Source organism: Nerophis ophidion, linkage group LG25 (assembly GCF_033978795.1).
Source record: "Nerophis ophidion isolate RoL-2023_Sa linkage group LG25, RoL_Noph_v1.0, whole genome shotgun sequence".
NCBI classification, from domain to species: Eukaryota; Metazoa; Chordata; class Actinopteri; order Syngnathiformes; family Syngnathidae; genus Nerophis; species Nerophis ophidion.
This window is the reverse complement of record NC_084635.1, coordinates 19,131,765-19,150,921: the sequence shown is the minus strand read 5'-3', so window position 1 is coordinate 19,150,921 and position 19,157 is coordinate 19,131,765. Positions and strand designations below refer to the sequence as shown.

The following is a 19,157-nucleotide window of genomic DNA, read 5'->3' as shown; positions in this document are numbered from 1 at the left end:
ATTGCCACCTTATTGTGGTCAGGGGGTTTGCGTGCCTCAGTGACCGTAAGAGCTATACCAGCAGGAGCTTAGTCTTCAGGTGGGACGCCCAAGTTGGACAGGTCTGAAGGTAGAGGCCTGACAAAGTGCAGTCCACTACTCCAGGTTGGGGTTGGACACATAGCTAAAGACCCATTTCAATGAAGAAAGCATCGTTACTATAAGCACAAAAAAAAAGTGCTGGAGCATGATGTGTACACATGATGCCCCCTTTACATTTCTGACTGCCCCCTCATACAAGCATGCCTAGAACCGCCCCTGTGTAACAAGGAAACAGAAAGTGATCAAATATATTTGTTAAGATTAAAAATAGTCTAAAGACAAAACGTTTAACGAGGGAGGAGACAGATATTTCACACACACTTAATAATAATAAAATAGAACGTCTTTGAAAAAAATCACAAAAAAATTATTAGTTATTCAGAATGGCAACATTTCTAAAAGGTTCACTTCATTTTTTTGGGGGGGGAAAAATCAATTCATATGCAAATAGGTTGTATATACCAGTGTTTTTCAACCACTGTGCCGCAGCACACTAGTGTGCCGTGGGAGATGATCTAATTTCACCTACTTGGGTTCAAACTATTTTTTCAAACCAGTAATTATAGTCTGCAAACGATGTGTTGTTGTTGAGTGTCGGTGCTGTCTAGAGCTCGGCAGAGTAACCGTGTAATACTCTTCCGTATCAGTAGGTAGCAGTCGGTAGCCAATTGCTTTGTAGATGTCGGAAACAGCGGGAGGCAAAGTGCAGGTAAAAAGGTATCTAATGCTTGAACCAAAAATAAAAAAAAGGTGAGTCCCCCTAACAAAAGGCATTGAAGCTTAGGGAAGGTTATGCAGAACGAAACTAAAACTAAACTGGCAACAAAGTAAACAAAAACAGAATGCTGGACGACAGCAAAGACTTACTGTGGAGCAAAGATGGCGTCCACAAAGTACATCCGAACATGACATGACAATCAACAATGTCTCACAAAACAACTGTAATATTCTTGATTGCTAAAACAAAGTAGATGCGGGAAATATCGCTCAGAGGAAGACATGAAACTGCTACAGGAAAATACCAAAAAAAGAGAAAAAGCCACCAAAATAGGAGCAAAAGACAATAAGTAAAAGACTACACACAGGAAAACAGCAAACATGTCCAAATAAGTCAGGGTGTGATGTGACAGGTGGTGACAGTACACCTACTTTGAGACAAGTTTTAAAAAAAATTCTGCTGGTGGTGTACCTCCGCATTTTTTCACCGCAAAAAAATGTGCCTTGGCTCAAAAAAGGTTGAAGAACACTGGTATATACTATATAGTCAAATGTTTCTGTTGGTCTAAATACAAACGATTGCTAAATAATAAAGAAATACAATTATAAAGTTTTTTGTTTTGTTTTGTTGTTTTTAAATGAGCCAAGAGAAAATAAATTGATCAAAGATATTTGATCTCATTTTAAAAGATGGTCTATCGGGACAAACAGACAAACTGTTTAATGAGGGAGGAGACGGCAATATTACACACACTTTTTAAAATAGCACGTTTTTGACAAATATTCTTTAAAACAATGTTTATTTATTCAGAATTGTTTTATTTATTGTTTTATGTCGGGTTCTTTTTCCAAACAAAAGGATAAGCGGGGTCACTTTTTTATTATTTGATTTGCAAAAATAGATTTAAATATGCAAATAAGTTACTGTGTATATATATGTATGTTATATATGTGGATTTATTTTTAGAAATATACAAATATATGCCCCAAAAAATAATAAATGAAAATTAAGCATTTTTAAAATGTATTTTCTTGTATTTTTTTTAAGTGCCAAGAAAAAAGAAATGTACCAAACATATTTGATATAATTTAAAACATGTCCATAGGGACAAACAGATCAACTATTTAACAGGGAGAGGAGACAACCTAGTAAAATAGGAGTTCCTTGACAAATATCACTTAAAAATCTTTACTTATTCAGAATTGCTGCAAGTGTAAACATGTTACACATGTTGGTAAAATGTATATTTTATGTCAGGTGACTTTTCCCATGTAGTGGTTAAAAAAGAGGATGAGCAGGGTCACTTTTTAATCTTTAGTATGCAAATAAGTTATATATACTATATATGATTTTTTTTTTTTTTTTTAGAAAACTGAAATATTTGAAATAAAATTAGAGCATTTTTGTTTTCTTGTATTGTTTAAATGTGCCAAGATAAAAATAATTAATGTAATATATTTGACATAATTTAAACATGGTCAATAGAGACTAGGAATGTAAGGTATAGTGGTACTAATTGATTAAAAACAGCACTTTACTGTCTCTAAAAAATACTATTGTTGTAAGGACATTACTGCCGTGATTGTAACGATAGCAAGCACAAGAGCCGTATCAAGTCGATACTACAATGATTAAATCAATATTTGTTATCACAACATTTTTTTGTCATATTTTTAAAAAATGTATTGTTTAAAATCTGGAAATATGTCCCTGGACACAGGAGGACTTCAATTATGACCAATGTATGATGGTATTGGATCGATACCAAAATGTGTGGTATCGCCTAAAACTGATGTAAAGTATCCAAACAACAAGGAAATTGTATTAAAAGTGTGAATAGAAGATTATTTAATACAAAGTGAGCAGATATTAACAGTAAATGAACAAATAGATTAATAATCCATTTTCTAATTCTTGTCCCTCATAATGTTGACAAAATAATGATAAATGACACAATATGTTACTGCATATGTCGGCAGACTAATTAGGAGCCTTTGTTTGTTTACTTACTACTAAAAGATAAATTGTCTAGTTTGCTCACTATCTTATTTAAGGCCAAATTTGTTCTTTGATTTTAATAAAAAAAATATGTTTAATGTACTGTAAGATCTATTGTTAAAATAAAGTCAATAATTAATTTTTTTGTGGTCCCTCTTATTTTGAGTTCCAGTGAAAGGAACTTTGAAAACTCCAGGACACCAAATTTATTTTGGACAACTGCATGCCCCCAACATTTTGGGAACAGTTTCCTCTTCCAACAGGACTGTGCAACCATTGCACAAAGCAAGGTCCATAAAGACATGGATGACAGAGTTTGGTGTGCATGAACTTGACAGCCCTGCACAGAGTCCTGACCTGAACCCAATAGAACTTATTTGGGATGAATTAGAACGGAAACTGAGAGTCAGGCCTTCTCGACCAACATCAGTGTGTGATCTCACCAGAGGAATGGTAAAAAATTCCTATAAACACACTCCGCAACCTTGTGGACAGCCTACCCACAAGAGTTGAAACTGTAATAGCTGCAAAAGGTGGACCGACATCATATTGAACTCTATGGGTTAGGAATGGGATGGCACTTTTAAGTTCATATGTGAGTCAAGGCAGGTGACCAAATACTTTTGGCTATATAGTGAAATTTAAAAACGGCCTCTAAGGACAAACAGATGAACAAGGGAGGAGACATCTACGTCACATAATTAAATAAGACCTCTGGCAAACATTTCTTTAAAAAAATGTTTATTAATACAGTGGTATGCGTAAAATTGTGTTGGAGAAGGAACAAAAGCAATCAGCCACACGTGAAGAGCTAATAACCAATTAAAGCTGTGTTAAGTCTACAAAATAAGATGGTTCTGGTGTGCCATACGTCAATGATGGTTTTTTAGTACAAAAATACATTAAAGGGCACACAATACAGCATTCAGTATCACAAGTCAGTGAGGGGGCGACATCTCTGGGAGTAAAAGAACACCGTTTTAAATGTACTTGACTAATCCTCCGGTAACCGAGTTGAACAATGTTGGTAGAAAAGGTGTGGTGTGTTGTCAGGTTGAACGTTCCAAGGCTCGGGAGTTAATATTCAGAATACAAAGATAATAAGCATGTTTTTCCATGTTCCACTTTTTAAAACACGCTTTCGCTATACAAAAGAAAGGCTTACGAAAAAAGTTCCATTTACAAAGAAAAGAACCAAGGCAATATGCTCGCTCTATTTACAGCCACTCTTCTTCTTCTGCGGTCGTTTGAATGTAGTAATGCATAGGAACATCTTCTTCTTACCGGTGTGCCCAGTTAATCACAAGAAAGAAAAACGACAACAGTTATTCGTCATGAATTATTGTTTTTCTCGGTGAGAAAAGAAATGTTGGCAGATAAGGCATCACTGCTTCTGGTGTGTGAATGCGAGAGTGCAGGGAATCAAAGATGGAGGGGGAGCTTCCCGGACCTGAGTAGAAGAACATGCATAGGTCTCCCTCAGGATGGGAGAAGGGACAAGAACTCGAGCTACAAAGACGTTGCTGGGGAAAAAAGGCGAAAAAAGTAGGAAGAATAATCGGAAACCTTCATATCAAATTCCTTCAAACGTGGAAGAGTGTGGATATATATATATATATGTATATATATATATTTATATTCATGTTCAGTCACCAGAACTGAGGAATAGGGGGAGGTTGAGAATGCTGGCTGCTATATCAACTGTATCATGTATAGATTGTGTACAGTGCTTTGGACAATATGTTCGCTGGTGGCGCCAAATGGAAAAACATCCGCTTATGTGAAAGTTTATAATCATACTACTGTAGTACATAAATATGTAAGTATTGTATATGGCCAACCCTTAGGAGGGAGGGGAGCATGCAGCAGTGTGATCTTCTCACTTCCTTTTGGGAGAACATGTTGACGTCTTTAGTGCGTCGCCTTCATCCAAAGGTGACAGAACACTGACTGGATCTTCTTCTACAGTGTGTGTGTGGTGTGTGCGTGCAGGTGTGTGTTCTCATCCGCCATGGACACACACTCTGTAACATCACACCTGCCGGCTTAGAAGTGGTCGATGAGAACGGAAACGCAGTTGGCTCCCACCATGTAGTTGGGGTCGCCGGGGAGGGTCTTGTTCTGCCAGCTTTTGGGCTCACCTGGCAGGGGAAGTAGGAGAAAGGCAGTCAGAACAGCCGTTTAGGTTCATAATAAGACAGCGGTAGCCGCTTACAGTGGGGCTATCAAGTATTTAGTCAGTCACCGATTGTGCAAGTTCTCCCACTTAAAATGATGACAGAGGTCTGTAATTTTCATCATAGGTACACTTCAACTGTGAGAGACAGAATGTGAAAAAAAAATCCAGGAATTCACATTATAGGAATTTTAAAGTATTTACTTTACGAGTGGTCAAAAATTCAACCAGAAGGTTGCCAAAAGCTTGTGGATGGCTACCAAAAGTGCCTTATTGCAGTGAAACTTGCCAAGGGACATGTAACCAAATATTAACAATCCAATCCAATCCAATCCACTTTATTTATATAGCACATTTAAACAACAATAACGTTTCCAAAGTGCTGCACAGCCATGTTAAAAACAATTGTAAAAAAAATTAATAAAATAGAATTAAAAAAAAGTATATATGTATATATATATATATATATTATGCTCCACCAATGACTGAATAAAAACAAAAAATAAATGAATATAAAACCAATAAAAACAATATAAAAACAAATATGATTAAAAACTATTTTAAAGGGTAAAATCAATTAAAACAGTAAAATAGAAATCAAAGTGTATAAAAACACAGAGGACAACAGAGAACAGAGGACCACACAACTCACGTAGTGTTAAAAGCCAAAGAATAAAAGTGGGTCTTAAGACGAGACTTAAAACACTCCACTGTGGAAGCAGTTTGAACATGGAGGGGCAGAGTGTTCCAGAGCTTAGGGCCGACCACAGAGAAGGCCCTGTCTCCTCTGGTCTTAAGTCTGGTCTTGGGCACCACGAGCTGGAACTGGCTCTCGGACCTCAGAGCGCGCGCAGGCATGTAAATGTGGATGAGGTCCGAGATATATTGAGGTGCCAGTCCATGTAAATATTTAAAAACAAACAGCAATGTTTTAAAATCAATTCTAAAATGAACAGGGAGCCAGTGCAAACTCTGAAGAATTGGGGTTATATGCTGGCGTTTCCTGGCCCCTGTTAAAAGTCGTGCTGCCGCGTTCTGGACTAACTGCAACCGGGAGAGAGCTTTTTGGCTAATGCCAGCATAAAGTACATTGCAGTAGTCCAGGCGACTTGAAATAAAAGCATGCATGACTTGTTCAAAAAGGTTAAAAGATAAAAACGGTTTAACCTTTACTAAAAGACGAAGGTGATAAAAACACGATTTTAAAACGCCATTGACTTGTTTGTCTAGTTTAAAATCGCTGTCTATAGTGACGCCAAGGCTGGTGACTTTGGGACGCACATCATTTTGCAATGGTCCCAAGTCAGTGAGGGCCGGACCAAAAACTAAAATTTCCGTTTTTCCCTCATTCATTATTAAAAAACAGAAAGGGTTGTGTTAACATTGCTGTATGTATACTTTTGACCCAGCAGATTTGGTCACATTTTCAGTAGACTCATAATAAATTCATAAAATAACCCAACTTCATAAATGTATCTTGTGACCAACAAGTATGTGCTTCAATCACTCTATCACAAAAAAATAGAAAGTTGTAGAAATTATTGGAAACTCAAGACAGCCATGACATTATATTCTTTACAAGTGTATGTAAACTTTTGATCACAACTGTATATTTTGCGGGCTGTGTGAGACATTTCAAATGTTGAAGCAGCAGTCGCAGCAGCGGAAGGCTATTACGAGCCTGTGACTACATGACAGCATTGCAACAGCCCAGTCATTCCCTGACTTGAATAAATGTCCCCAGGCTCTTGTTGACTCAATCACAGAAAGGGTTGTGTTAGTCGCAGTGAAAGGTCAACCATCACGAGATGTGTGCAGCCAGTACTGAACCGCTGAGAGATAATTTGTTCATGCACTTAATATTCTCTCCTCAAGTCAACGTGTCAGACTTGTTTTTAGCGCTGTAAAAGAAGGGGAAGAAAAGCGGGGTCACGATGTAGGAAGAAAGTCACAGAGGGGACAGGAGCGGGCCAAAGAGTGGCCTTGCTTTGCAATAAGAGGATTAGCACACAGCCTCATAATCCTCCCACTATTCAGCGGGACATCCCAACCCATTCAGCCCGACACGTCTCATCCTTAATATGTGGCTAATTAACAGCTAATCCCAACCACTGCTAAAATTAACACTCTCCTTGAAGAGATGGAGGGAATAAGTGACCTTTTGCTCTCTTTACTTCCATGCAGGAGTTATAGCTACAGAAATGTTCAGGTGCTATAGCGCTAACATTTTAGCTTTCTCATGTTACAGCAAGCCTGGGCAATTATTTTACTCGGGGGGCCAAATTTAGATTAAAAAAAAAAGTGTGTCTGGGGGCCGGTATAATTTTAGGAACACTAATACAAAACCTCACAATAATGATTGAAAGCTAAAAACGTTATGACACAGAGCCTTAAAAAACACCCAGAATGTACATGAAAATAAAGAATGTGGGATTTACGATATTAACTACGAACGATAAAACACTGAATATTGACAACGTATTCTACAATCAACCGAAACACAACCAAACTGCATCAAACATGGTGAAATATGAATGCAAAGGGTACAAAAAACCCACCTACAATCTGAGATATCTCATAGTTACCAAAGTTACTAATTAGATGACCATAGTAACTAATTAATGACCATGGTAATTAGTATATCATGCAGATTCCGAGCATTGAATGGGTTGGTATAGTTCAAGACTTACGGTCATTACAAAACATCACTGCACATCATAATGTTAAGTAAAAGTACTAATCATTGTCACACACACACACTAAGTGTGGCGAAATTTGTCCTCTGCATTTGACCCATTCCCTTGATCACCCCCTGGGAAGTGAGGGGAGCAGTTGGCAGCAGCGGTGCCGCAGCCAGGAATCATTTATGGTGATATAACCCCCAATCCCAACCCTGGATGCTGCGTGCCAAGCAGGGAGGCAATGGGTCCCATTTTTTTATAGTCTTTGGTATGACTCGGCCGGGGTTTGAACTCACAACCTGCCGATATCAGGGCAGCTACACTTTCCATTTTAAACATCAAAAACAATTATTTGGGAATGTCCGGTGGGCCAGATTTAAAAGCTCAACGGGCCGCAAGAAACCACCCGGCCTTAATTTGCCAGGTCTGCGTTACAGTATGCCTTTTCCTCTTTTTTTCCCCCATTGTTGCTTTTTTTTTTCAGTAAAATGTTAATTATATAATAGGAATAGGTACATTTGGTATTTGAATTAGATAGGGTACCAATTCCAGGTACTTTGGAGTCAATACCAACTTTACATGCCCCTAAAACTGACCAAAACGCCATATTGTAGTCACCTGGAGGCGTGTCTCAATGAAATCAAACAATGGATGTCAAGCAACTTTTTGCATCTTAACGCTAAGAAAACAAAAACGCTGATTATCGGTCCTGCTAAACACAGACACCTATTTGATAATACCACCTTAACATTTGAAAACAAAAGAATTACACAAAGTGACTCGGTAAAGAATCTTCATATTATCTTCGACCCAACTCTCGCATTTGAGTCACACATTAAGAGTGTTACTAAAACAGCCCTCTTTCATGTCCGTAATATCGCTAAAATTCGTCCCATTTTGTCCACTAGCGACGCCGAGATCATTATTCATGCGTTCGTTACTTCTCCTCTCGATTATTGTTAACGTATTAGTTTTGGGTCTTCCTATGTCTAGCATTAAATGATTACAGTTCGTACAAAATGGGGCTGCTAGACTTTTGATAGGAACCAGAAAGTTTGACCATTTTAGGCTTATACTGGCTCACCTGCACTGGCTTCCTCTGAACTTAAAATGTGACTCTAAGGTTTAACTACTTACGTATAAAATACTACACGGTTTAGCTCCATCCTATCTTGCTGATCGTATTGTACCATATGTCCCGGCAAGAAATCTGCGTTCTAAGAACTCTGACTTATAAGTGATTGCCAGAGCCCAAAAAAAAGTCCACGGGCGTTTTCTATTCGGGCTCCAGCACTCTGCAATGCTCTACCGGTAGGTAGCAGAGATGCTACCTCAGTAGAAGCATTTAAGTCCCATCTTAAAACTCATATGTATATGCTAGCCTTTAAATGGACCCATTTTTACATCAGTTGATCTGCCGTCTCTCTTTTCTGCTCTGCCCGTCTCTTGTTATCAGGTGGCCATGGATTAGTTTCCACTTGCTGGTCCAAGTCGGGACCCGGGTTGGACAACTGCTCTATACATCAGTTGGTGATGTCTTGGGCTGCTGACTTCTCTACATGCAAGAGGATCCACTGCTGGCCTCACTATGAACTGGACTCTCACGAGGGAGAAGTGATTCCCCCACAAATGTGTTGTTGTTGTTCCCATTGGGTTGAGTTTTTTCTTGCCCTTTTGTGGGATCTGAGCCGAGGATGTCGTTGTGGCTTGTGCAGACCTTTGAGACATTTGTGATGAAGGGCTATATAAGTAAACTGTAATTGATTGATTAACACTCAACGGTACACATTTGTGGTACAGTACTTTTGTCTGTGTTCATTTGTTAATGTTAATTTGTTTAATTGTTTTGTTTCACAGATTGATTGTATAGATATGGTGTTGTTTCTGCTGGGCAAGTATGCCTGACGCGCTTCCTACAATAGCGGATTATAATAACTGGGCTGTCGACTTGTTATACATTGATTCATTACACTTCTGAGTCTCATTTGCAAGTGTTATATAGTAGACTTAGTATGTAGTTGCAATTCCAAATCGTTAGATGACAGTAGCTTATAGACTACGGTGTAGTTTTTGTAATTCAATGGATGTAGGTTTTTGTTGCGCACTAAAACGTGTTCATATTGTAAGTATTGTACTTATTGCACACCAGCTGTTGTAAATGTAATGTGCATCTTGGTTCTAGTTTTCATTACCAAGTTTGGTCAACATTGCCGTGTAAAATCACTAATGCTGATCGGTATGGCTGTAAAACGATTCAATTTGATTAGATTCTTGGGAGTAATAATTCTATTCAGAATTGATTCTTGATTTAAAACAACTCCCGATTCAAAATAAATACTTTTTAATAACACTGGGTTCCAGTACTACAACTAACTATATTCCCCCATAAAATAGACAGCTGTGATACAATTCTACATTACTTAAAAGAAAACGTGTTTTGATTACTAAAATTATACCAAAACATTTAATGAAGTCAAATACAAAGAAGGCAACTAGATAACTATGCCACCGTTTTCTTTCTTCAGTAAATCTGTACCACAGATATAGGCATCTATATCAACGATATGATTTCCCTGAGTGAATGGACAGGGCAAAATCTAAAAAAATATAAATTTTTTTATTGATTAAGAATCGTTACAAATAAGAAACGCAATTAATTTAAAAATCTATTTTATGACTTCCCTACTAATCAGTAACGTGTATGGCAAATCCAGTGTAAATTAACATTGAGCTCATGCATTTTGAAAAGTTGAGTTTTACTGTACATGTGAGTGTAAAGTTTGATTGAGTTCGCTGCTTGAGTGCGTGTTTGCCCGTCGGACATGGCGTCACGTAAACAATGGTATCGATAAATGGCACCGTTTTATTTGACAATAATTGATACCCAGCAGTACTTGCATAATTCCGTCGGTTTCCTTTAAAATCACAAAACCCAGCCCTATTTAAAACATATTGCATGTATCACCTGGGCTGCTTTACGGACATTCCTGCTTTTATAGCCCTTTGTCAGGGTTGAGCATGTGATGTGACGTCAACTTTGTGAGCAACCACAACCCTTGTCCACTTTTTAGCTTGTTATCTACCTTTGTCGCAAGCAAACAGTAGTAAGTAAAGGGAGAACAGGAGTGTTATTGCAGCTGGAATGAATTCATGAGTTACAACATTTATTTTTTAACGTTGATCCGAAATCAGAGGAGCAGGCGCCTATGGCTGTGCAAATTCAGAAAATGAGGTTTTGCAAACCAACCAATCACAGACATGGGTAATTTTTTTTGAGGGTGAAGGTTCACATTACCCTGTGCAAGAGGGTTTACAGGATGAGAAGTGAGCCATGTAGCGTACACTGGTGTATCGACACAACAGCAGGATTTATAGGCTGAAACTCAAACTGAAACGAGCTAAATGCAAACAAACATGCATGACTGGAGAGTAGCGAAAAATATATAAGGGTCAAAATGCGTGTCCAGTACTAAAAGTGTGGACATGTTGGCTGGTCTGTTTTTGTGGATTCCTCATTAATTTATTATTTACAAAAACAAGAAGAGAACTACTATATTTTCCGGACTATAAGACACACATTTTTTCCCCACGCTTTCAACCCTGCGCCTTATTAAACTGTGCAGCTAACATGGACTTTTCTTCACTGATGCCCATAATGTTTTATATTTAAAAAGTTTTCATATAACACAGACAGAGACAATAAAAAGGTGTGTTATGGTTTGTGCTAGGGCGCCATGTTTTGGACAAGTTCGCTCACTGCGGGTGCTGCAGGTTAAAAATGTACTTCCTGTTTCATGCCTTCAAATATAAGCGTCCACAGCGTTCTGCTGGAAAATATTAATGAATCACTCCAAGCAAGTCCTGTAAAATTTACAATATGATTAAAACAATTCATAATTACTAAACTGTCCCGTATGTGATGTCTGTAGGAGTGTCTTCATGCATATTTGTATGTGCTATCGTAATGTAATCAAGCTAGCGTCATTAGCATTAGCAAATATGCTAACAAATTTACAAGTTTCTGTGTTAGTATTATTAACTTACAATGGCATTTACCAACACATCACACAGGAGTCATTGAGTCTGATATGTTGATTGGAGAGCTAGCTTCCGCGGCTAGTGGGTCCATGACAATGATTTCTGTTGTGTTTGATCAGCCGGGTGACAGGCAATATTTGGGAACAGTTAAGGTATGTAAATAAACATTTCCAAAATATTTCGTACCAGTGTATATTTGCGGCTTATAGTGCAGGGCGGCTAATACATGTAAAAATATTACTTTCTTTTAAACTTTAGTCGGTGCGGCTGAAATAGCGGTGCACTCTATAGCGCGAAAAATACAGTAGTTACATTGGCACAGCAAAAGAATACCAGGGGTTTCCCAAGCCTTAGGCATTGTGCGTACTAATGAACATCCTTCTGTCGTTTACTTTGAAACCTTTAGGATAAAGATGCTTTAAGTGCACAAAACACCCTTTGCACAAGTCAACCATGGAGTTGGTTCAACAATATCTGACAGCAATGGCAGAACGCACCTTACCATATTAAAATGTATCAACATTTACACCAAACAGGTCTTCATTTCAGTCAAAATGCAACATTATAGCAGGTTTAACAGATTCTTGTATAATTAAGTAGTCTTTTAAAGTTCTTCAGGTCAGGATTAGGGTGGCTGTGTGAGAGGAGGAAAAAGTGACGACATGCATGTTAATAATATGTATACAATGTATGGCAAAGAAATTAGTTAGCGGCTACTGAACAAAGCCAAGTTAGGGGATGTGCACTTATTTATTAGTACTATGTACACAGGGGGTGTCCAAAGTCAGGCTTATTTCTTATTGACCCTCAGCATGCTCTCAATTAATAATTAATAAGATATATAAATAGACATTCGAAAAAATTGTATGTACGAATGTTTTGTCTGGATAGCAAAGCATAGTGATTCCCAACAACGATGCCGCACAATAGTGAGCAGTGAGAGGTCATCAGTTGTGTAACGGAAACTTATGCTACTCTGAAAATGATTATTTCATCACTACAAAGAATATCTAGTCGTATCTTATATTATCTTTGTTCATATGTCTATGCCAGCCAGTATAATGGCAGGGAGAACAAAACATATCCTAGCTTCCACTAGATGGCAGAAGGTACATACACCGAACAAAAATATAAACGCAACACTTTTATTTTTGCTCCCATTTTTCATGAGTTGAACTCAAAGAACTAAAACTTTTATTATATACACAAAATACCTATTCCTCTCAAATATTGTCCACAAATCTGTCTAAATCTGAGTTCGTAAGCATTTTTTTCATACCAAGATAATCCATCCCACCTCACATGTGTGGCATTTTAAGAAGTTAATTAAACAGCATGATTATTGCACAGGTGTGCAGTTGTATTACATAGCACAATACCACAGACGTTGCAAATTTGAGGGAGTGTGCCGTTGGCATGCTGACTGCAGGAATGTCCAATAGAGCTGTTGCCCATGAATTGAATGTTCCTTTCTCTACCATAGGCCATCTCCAAAGGTATTTTAGGGAATTTAGCAGTACATCCAACCGGCTTCACAACTGCACCAGTCCTGGTCCTCCACATCAAACATGTTCACCTCCATGCTCGTCTGAAACCAGCCACCCAGAAAGCTGCTGCAACAATTGGTTTACATAACCAAAGAACTTCTGCACAAACTGTGAGAAACTATCTAGGGGAAGCTCATCTGGATGCTCGTCGTACACATTGGGGTCTCGACCAGACTGCAGTTTGTTTTCGTAACCAACTCGAGTGGGCAAATGCTACCGTTTAATGACGTCTGTCATGTTGGAGAGGGGTTCTCTTCACGGTTGAATCACGGTTTTCACTGTTTAGGGCAGATGGCAGACAGAGTGTGTGGTCGTGTGGGAGAGCGGTTTGCTGATGTCAACGTTGTGAATCCAGTGGCCCATGGCGGGGGTGATTATGGTATGTTATGGACAACGAACGCAAGTGCATTTTATTGATGGCATTTTGAAAGCACAGCGATACCGTGACAAGATCCTGAGGCCAATTGTTGTGCCGTTCACACGAGACCATCACCTCATGTTGCAGCATGACAATTCACGGCCACATGTTGCAAGGATCTATCCACAATTCCTGGAAGCTGGAAACATCCCAGTTATTGCATGGCCAGCATACTCACCAGACATGTCACCCATTGAGCATGTTGGGGGTACTGTATCCCTGCCAAAATCCAGCAACTTTGCACAGCCGTTGAAGAGTGGACCAACATTCCAAAGTGCACAATCAACAACCTGATCAACTCTATGCGAAGGAGATGTGTTGCACTGCGTAAGGCAAATGGTGGTCACACCATACCGTATACTGGCTGATTTTCTGACACCCCCAGAACCTCAATCAAGCAAAACTGCACATTTCAGAATGACCTTTTATTGGGTGCAGCCAAAGGCACACCTTGCAATAATTATGTTGTTTAATCAGCATCTGGATATACCACAATTGTGATGTGGGATGCATTATTTTGGCAGAAAAAAATGCTCACTAACACAAATTTAGATAGATTTGTGAACAATATTTGAGATGAATAGGTATTTTGTGTATATAGAAAATGCTTTAGATCTTTGAAATTGGAGCACAAACAAAAGTGTTGCGTTTATATTTTTGTTCAGTAAAATTAACCTGTGTATCAAACTGCTGCCTGTTATCAATACAACAGTATGTCACAGCCGTGAGATTTTTTCTTAATATGTGCATTGGCTCAATAAAGTTTGAAAACACTAGTTTAGCAAGTAACCTCTGAGAGCCAGGATCCTATGCAGTCTTTTACATAACAGGTTTTTTTGTCACAAAATGTGTAACAAAAATACACCAAAAACAAATGTCCACGGCAGAGGACATTGGCTTTCAGGAGGATATTGACCAACATTGGAATAAATGCACCAAATGTATCCTTTAATTTTTCTGTATGCGACCTTTAGTGGAAAAAGTTTGGACACCCCTGATTTAACCATTCTAATGAGACCCAATAAGAGGTACACAGAAAAAACCGTTTAAAAAAAATGCTAAATTTGATTTCACAATAAATACATTGGTAAAATAACCCCCTCTGCACAGTGTCAATCAAAAGCGAGTGTTTTTGTCTTACTAAAGGCAAAATTTGTGATAAAACCCTAGTATTGGATCTGATTAGATCATATCTAATGTGGTTCTGGTGATTTTAAAGGAGACGCTGAGGAATGAAATTAATAATAAAAGTGATTAAAAAAACTACTCCCATAAACAGTTGGAACAAATTAGAAATGAGAAATGAAGTGGAATAAATGGTGAAATGGATGAAACTAAAGCAATGGAGATAAAAAAAAAGGAGATTTTTCCCTTAGACTGATTCTTTCACCAAAATGTCACATTGCATTAAAATGAAAACAAATAAAGAAATAAATCCAATCTAGGGGAAAAATTTGTCAAGTGACCCACAACCTTGAAATATTCACAGAGCCATCCCAAACGACCCCAGAAGAACTGAGAGCACAGCATACCCGACGAGGAGTCGGAGGATTTTAGAGCAAAAGACCAACCATCAGGGGTCATTGACGCACAGTGAGGTAAGCGCAGCTCCACAGGCTTCAAAAACTTGAGGCCATGAGGTCCACACATCACCAGAGGGCTGAGCAGAGTCTCCCCTAAAACAATGAGAGTAAAGAACAAATCATCATCGTTACAGCGGATTCATTTTACATTATTAACTGATCATTCAGCTGATTGCTTTGAGACTACATATTGTATCCTTACTTCCCATAAACACAAATACCCAGTTTGTATTAATTGGGAGTTTGGTTGAAAACTTAGTAGCAGGCAATTTAATCAACAAAAACATGACAAGATACTGCACAATGGAGCATTTACCTGTACTAAGCATGAGATACTCTATATGCTATTTGCAGCAATAATGTTCCGAGTTCATCCACTAATATTAAATAAACGCATTGGATTGAGACACCCAAAAAAGTTGTTACGCTGCCTCGCTCCTTCCCTTCAAAACTGCTAAATTAACGTTGACGTTCTTCGATTTTATATCAACATTTGCATTAAAAATGACCGTTGTAATCATTAGATTAAGCTTTGGAATTTTCCCCAATCTCTCTTCAATTGCCTCGCTACTAAGACAGCTAACAAGCTAAATGCATAGCCCCCCAAATACGCCTCACACAACGTATATGTAGTTTCTCTCCCGTATTTCCAAGCCCACATAATCCACATTGCTTTTCGGTTGTAATTTTAGGTAGCACTTACGATCACATATTACTTTGTGTTGACATCACTGCAAGTTTTGAGGTCAAAGTGTAATAGTGCAAAACTTGTGTTTCATGTTGTTACGTCTTACATGTATACTGTACTGTTACCCTGTACATTTTATGCTTTACAAATATCAATCAATCAATGTTTACTTATATAGCCCTAAATCACTTGTGTCTCAAAGGGCTGCACAAACCACAACACAAACCACTACGACATCCTCGGTAGGCCCACATAAGGGCAAGGAAAACTCACACCCAGTGAATTAGATTTTTTGTAAAAAAGTGACCTATTTTCGGAAATATCTAATTTATTCTAAAATAAAACATTAAAAAATATATTTTTCCGACTAAAAAAAAATTTGCAGTGACGTGACTCTGAGTTACAAAAAGTGCAAAAAAATACATTTTAATAATATAAACTTCTAAAGCACTGAATCTAAATCACAATTCTCACAAGTCAGTAGGGGCATTAATGTCATGTATTTGTGTTTACCTTTGTCCTTGTCAAGTGGAGGTAGGATGCTATTATCTCGGCAGACCTTGAAGTAGATCTCCTGCTCCACGCCTTCAGGGATGGCGCCCTGAGGAATGATAATGCTGACGCCCGTCTCAATGGAGCTCAGGACCCCACCGTTGCTGTTGAAAATGCCTCGAGCCGTTGCAACCACTGTGTGGCCCTCATCCTCTTCTTCGTCATCGTCCAGTGCACTGGGGCTGAAAGACAGTGATGTTCAATACAAGGCACATGTGTTTCATCTGTGGATGAGGTAAGTCGCTACCTCACTGGGATGGCTTTGGGCACAGCGTTGATACTGTTGTGCTGGTACTTGGAGCGATTGTCCATTGTACGCGTGAACGTATCGAGGCCGCTGTCATGGTCCATGTTGTGGGATTGAGTGGGCTTTACTGGGCTGGCACTTGGACTCTGCTCAAAACAAAATAACACTATGACTTCAATAAAACTGGATGCATTAAAAAACATTGTCTTTAAAATATCATCACAGTCAAACACAAAAAAGTAACATCAGAAACAAAAGTCCATATTCCAGTGGCAGTGATGTCGTTTTTTAGAAATGCAGTCTCGGTCGTTAAGTTTTTATTTCTGCTGAATAAAATCACAGAAAAAGAGGTGTCTATTTAGTGGCCTTTTTCAGCCCACTACTAATTGGCATATTCTGCAAAATTGCATAATTTATTAATATTAAGACATATTAATAGATGTTATACTATGTTTTGTCACCTACGCACAACAACTATGATGGCATTTCCCCTACATTGAATCGGTTTTAGAATCTCTAAAACACAAAATGTATCAATCTGCCCCCTAAATATGAACTTTTTCTGTATGTGACCTTTGCTGGAACATTTTTTGACATCCTTGTTCTTGAGCACAGGTGTCAAACTCAATGTCAAGGGTCCAGATCTGGCCTGCCACATCATTTTTATGCGGCCCGGAAAATTTGGTCTAGAAATAATGTGGGTCAATAAATAACTTCATCTTTCGAACTAAAATAATTATATACTTTTTATTTTGACAGACAAATTGCATGTGCTGCAAGCAATGGCATGTATTTTAACTTGTATATTTTCTGATAATGCAACAAACATGATATATAAGGCACGTGGGCACCCTTTGAGGAAAACTGGCGGAAAAAAAAGGAACATTTCTATCGGCATGAAGTGCTGCCAAGCGAGCCCTTAAAGATGATTTTGAAAATCAAGACAACATTTCCTGCAATTGGGTGCATTTTTACACTATTTTTTACTTTTAGATTTAATCTTATCCATCAACTTATTTAGGCTTACTTTTTGACAGAGACATGTAATGTACCAAATATTGTTTTACTTTTTTTTAGTAGATAATTTACTAACATTATTATCACTGAAAATGTAATGTAAAATTATTCAACATGCGTGGAAAGAACTTAGATAACATTTCCCATTTGGCAGCTCTATCCTGTAGCTGTGCCCTCTCAAGTAATATACTTCCGGTGTTGTGACCTCTGTTTAGTGTTTACACAGTCACATCAAAAAAGATAGCTGATGCTAACTGTGCTAAATGGACAGCTTGTTTCGGCGCCCCATCCTGCATTTCGGTGCAACATATAGGCAATAGGAATAGCAAGTATATGCGGTTAGGTCAAGACTACAACAAATTTTGTTTGGATCAATTTTTTTGTATTGTAGTGGGTTACATTAATTCATACACAGAACTTTTGTTATTGTTAAAGAATTCCGGTCGAAAGAATTTTCACAGGACACATTTCCGGTGTTGCGCTGAGAAGCCACAGATGTATAGATACTGCTCGATTGTTGATAATAAAATAGTCTGAATGTCATTCAAGCAATACATATAGCTACATCCTTTGACGCTCCTCTTTTATACAAAAGAAAAAAAATGCGGAAGAGATATTTTGACGCCAAAATGAATACTTAAAAACGCGGACATTTCACATGCTTAAATACTGACATACAGTACATTCCAAACTTAAAAAAAAAAAAAAAAAAAAAATTCTTAGGTATTCACTTGTCACCCCAACTAATGATTTCAAAGAAAGTTATCCATTATAATTAAATGCATATGTTATTGAGTAATATCTTGAGGTGATTATAGATAAATATTTAAATGTTTTTGCTGTTACAATAATTTCTTAATGAAAATTAGTTTAACTAAAATACTAAAATATTTTTGGATTAACAATTTAATCTTCAAAAAACCCCTCAAAGTACCGTACACTTGCACCGATATAAAAGCTTCTCACCTTTGAGACCACATCTGCTTTGTCATTGGGTAAAAGGTTGTGGTTGAACTTGGGACTGTCAAACTTGCGCTCAAATGGCCTGGCGGAGTTGGTGTAGGGTTTTGGCAGGTAGCGGTTATAGCTCGTTGCTGGTGGAGCCCCGGTGCTGGTGAATGTTTTGAGAGGCTGTTCACTGGTGCCATTAACTGGAGACTTCTCTGGAAAAGGTTTGTGAGGCAGGAAGTTGCTCTGGTGAGTGTCGTCTCTGGCAGGAGGCTTAGCTAAGGGAGGGAAATAATAATGTTTATTATCAGACGCCATCAGTGTGTGACTCAGAATGGGGAGCATTTTACCTTCATTTGAGGGCTTGGGCAGTGTGGCTGGTGGCAGAGAGGGTGTCAGCTGGGGCACTGGTTCATATCTTTTCTCCGCTGGCCTTGGTTTCTCCACTGATTCAGTTCTGCTAAA

The 19,157-nt window shown here is 38.2% G+C and overlaps 1 protein-coding gene across 18 annotated transcripts in view; it reads right to left on the bottom strand.

Moving 5' to 3' along the window:
* Nucleotides 1-3,521: 3,521 nt before the first annotated feature.
* The window catches only part of tjp1a (tight junction protein 1a), a 310,964-nt gene continuing 295,328 nt past the window's right edge, over nucleotides 3,522-19,157 (bottom strand). For 9 of the 18 annotated variants that reach the window (XM_061887097.1, XM_061887095.1, XM_061887093.1 and 6 more), the window contains 6 exons: nucleotides 19,043-19,152; nucleotides 18,711-18,970; nucleotides 16,728-16,873; nucleotides 16,442-16,662; nucleotides 15,190-15,333; nucleotides 3,522-4,938 (listed from right to left, as the gene is read on the bottom strand). In XM_061887097.1, the coding sequence (XP_061743081.1) occupies nucleotides 4,844-4,938; nucleotides 15,190-15,333; nucleotides 16,442-16,662; nucleotides 16,728-16,873; nucleotides 18,711-18,970; nucleotides 19,043-19,152 (976 nt within the window). In that variant the 3' untranslated portion in view covers nucleotides 3,522-4,843. The remainder of the gene's footprint in view (nucleotides 4,939-15,189; nucleotides 15,334-16,441; nucleotides 16,663-16,727; nucleotides 16,874-18,710; nucleotides 18,971-19,042; nucleotides 19,153-19,157) is intronic. The other 9 variants (XM_061887101.1, XM_061887109.1, XM_061887110.1 and 6 more) reach the window with 3 other exon arrangements.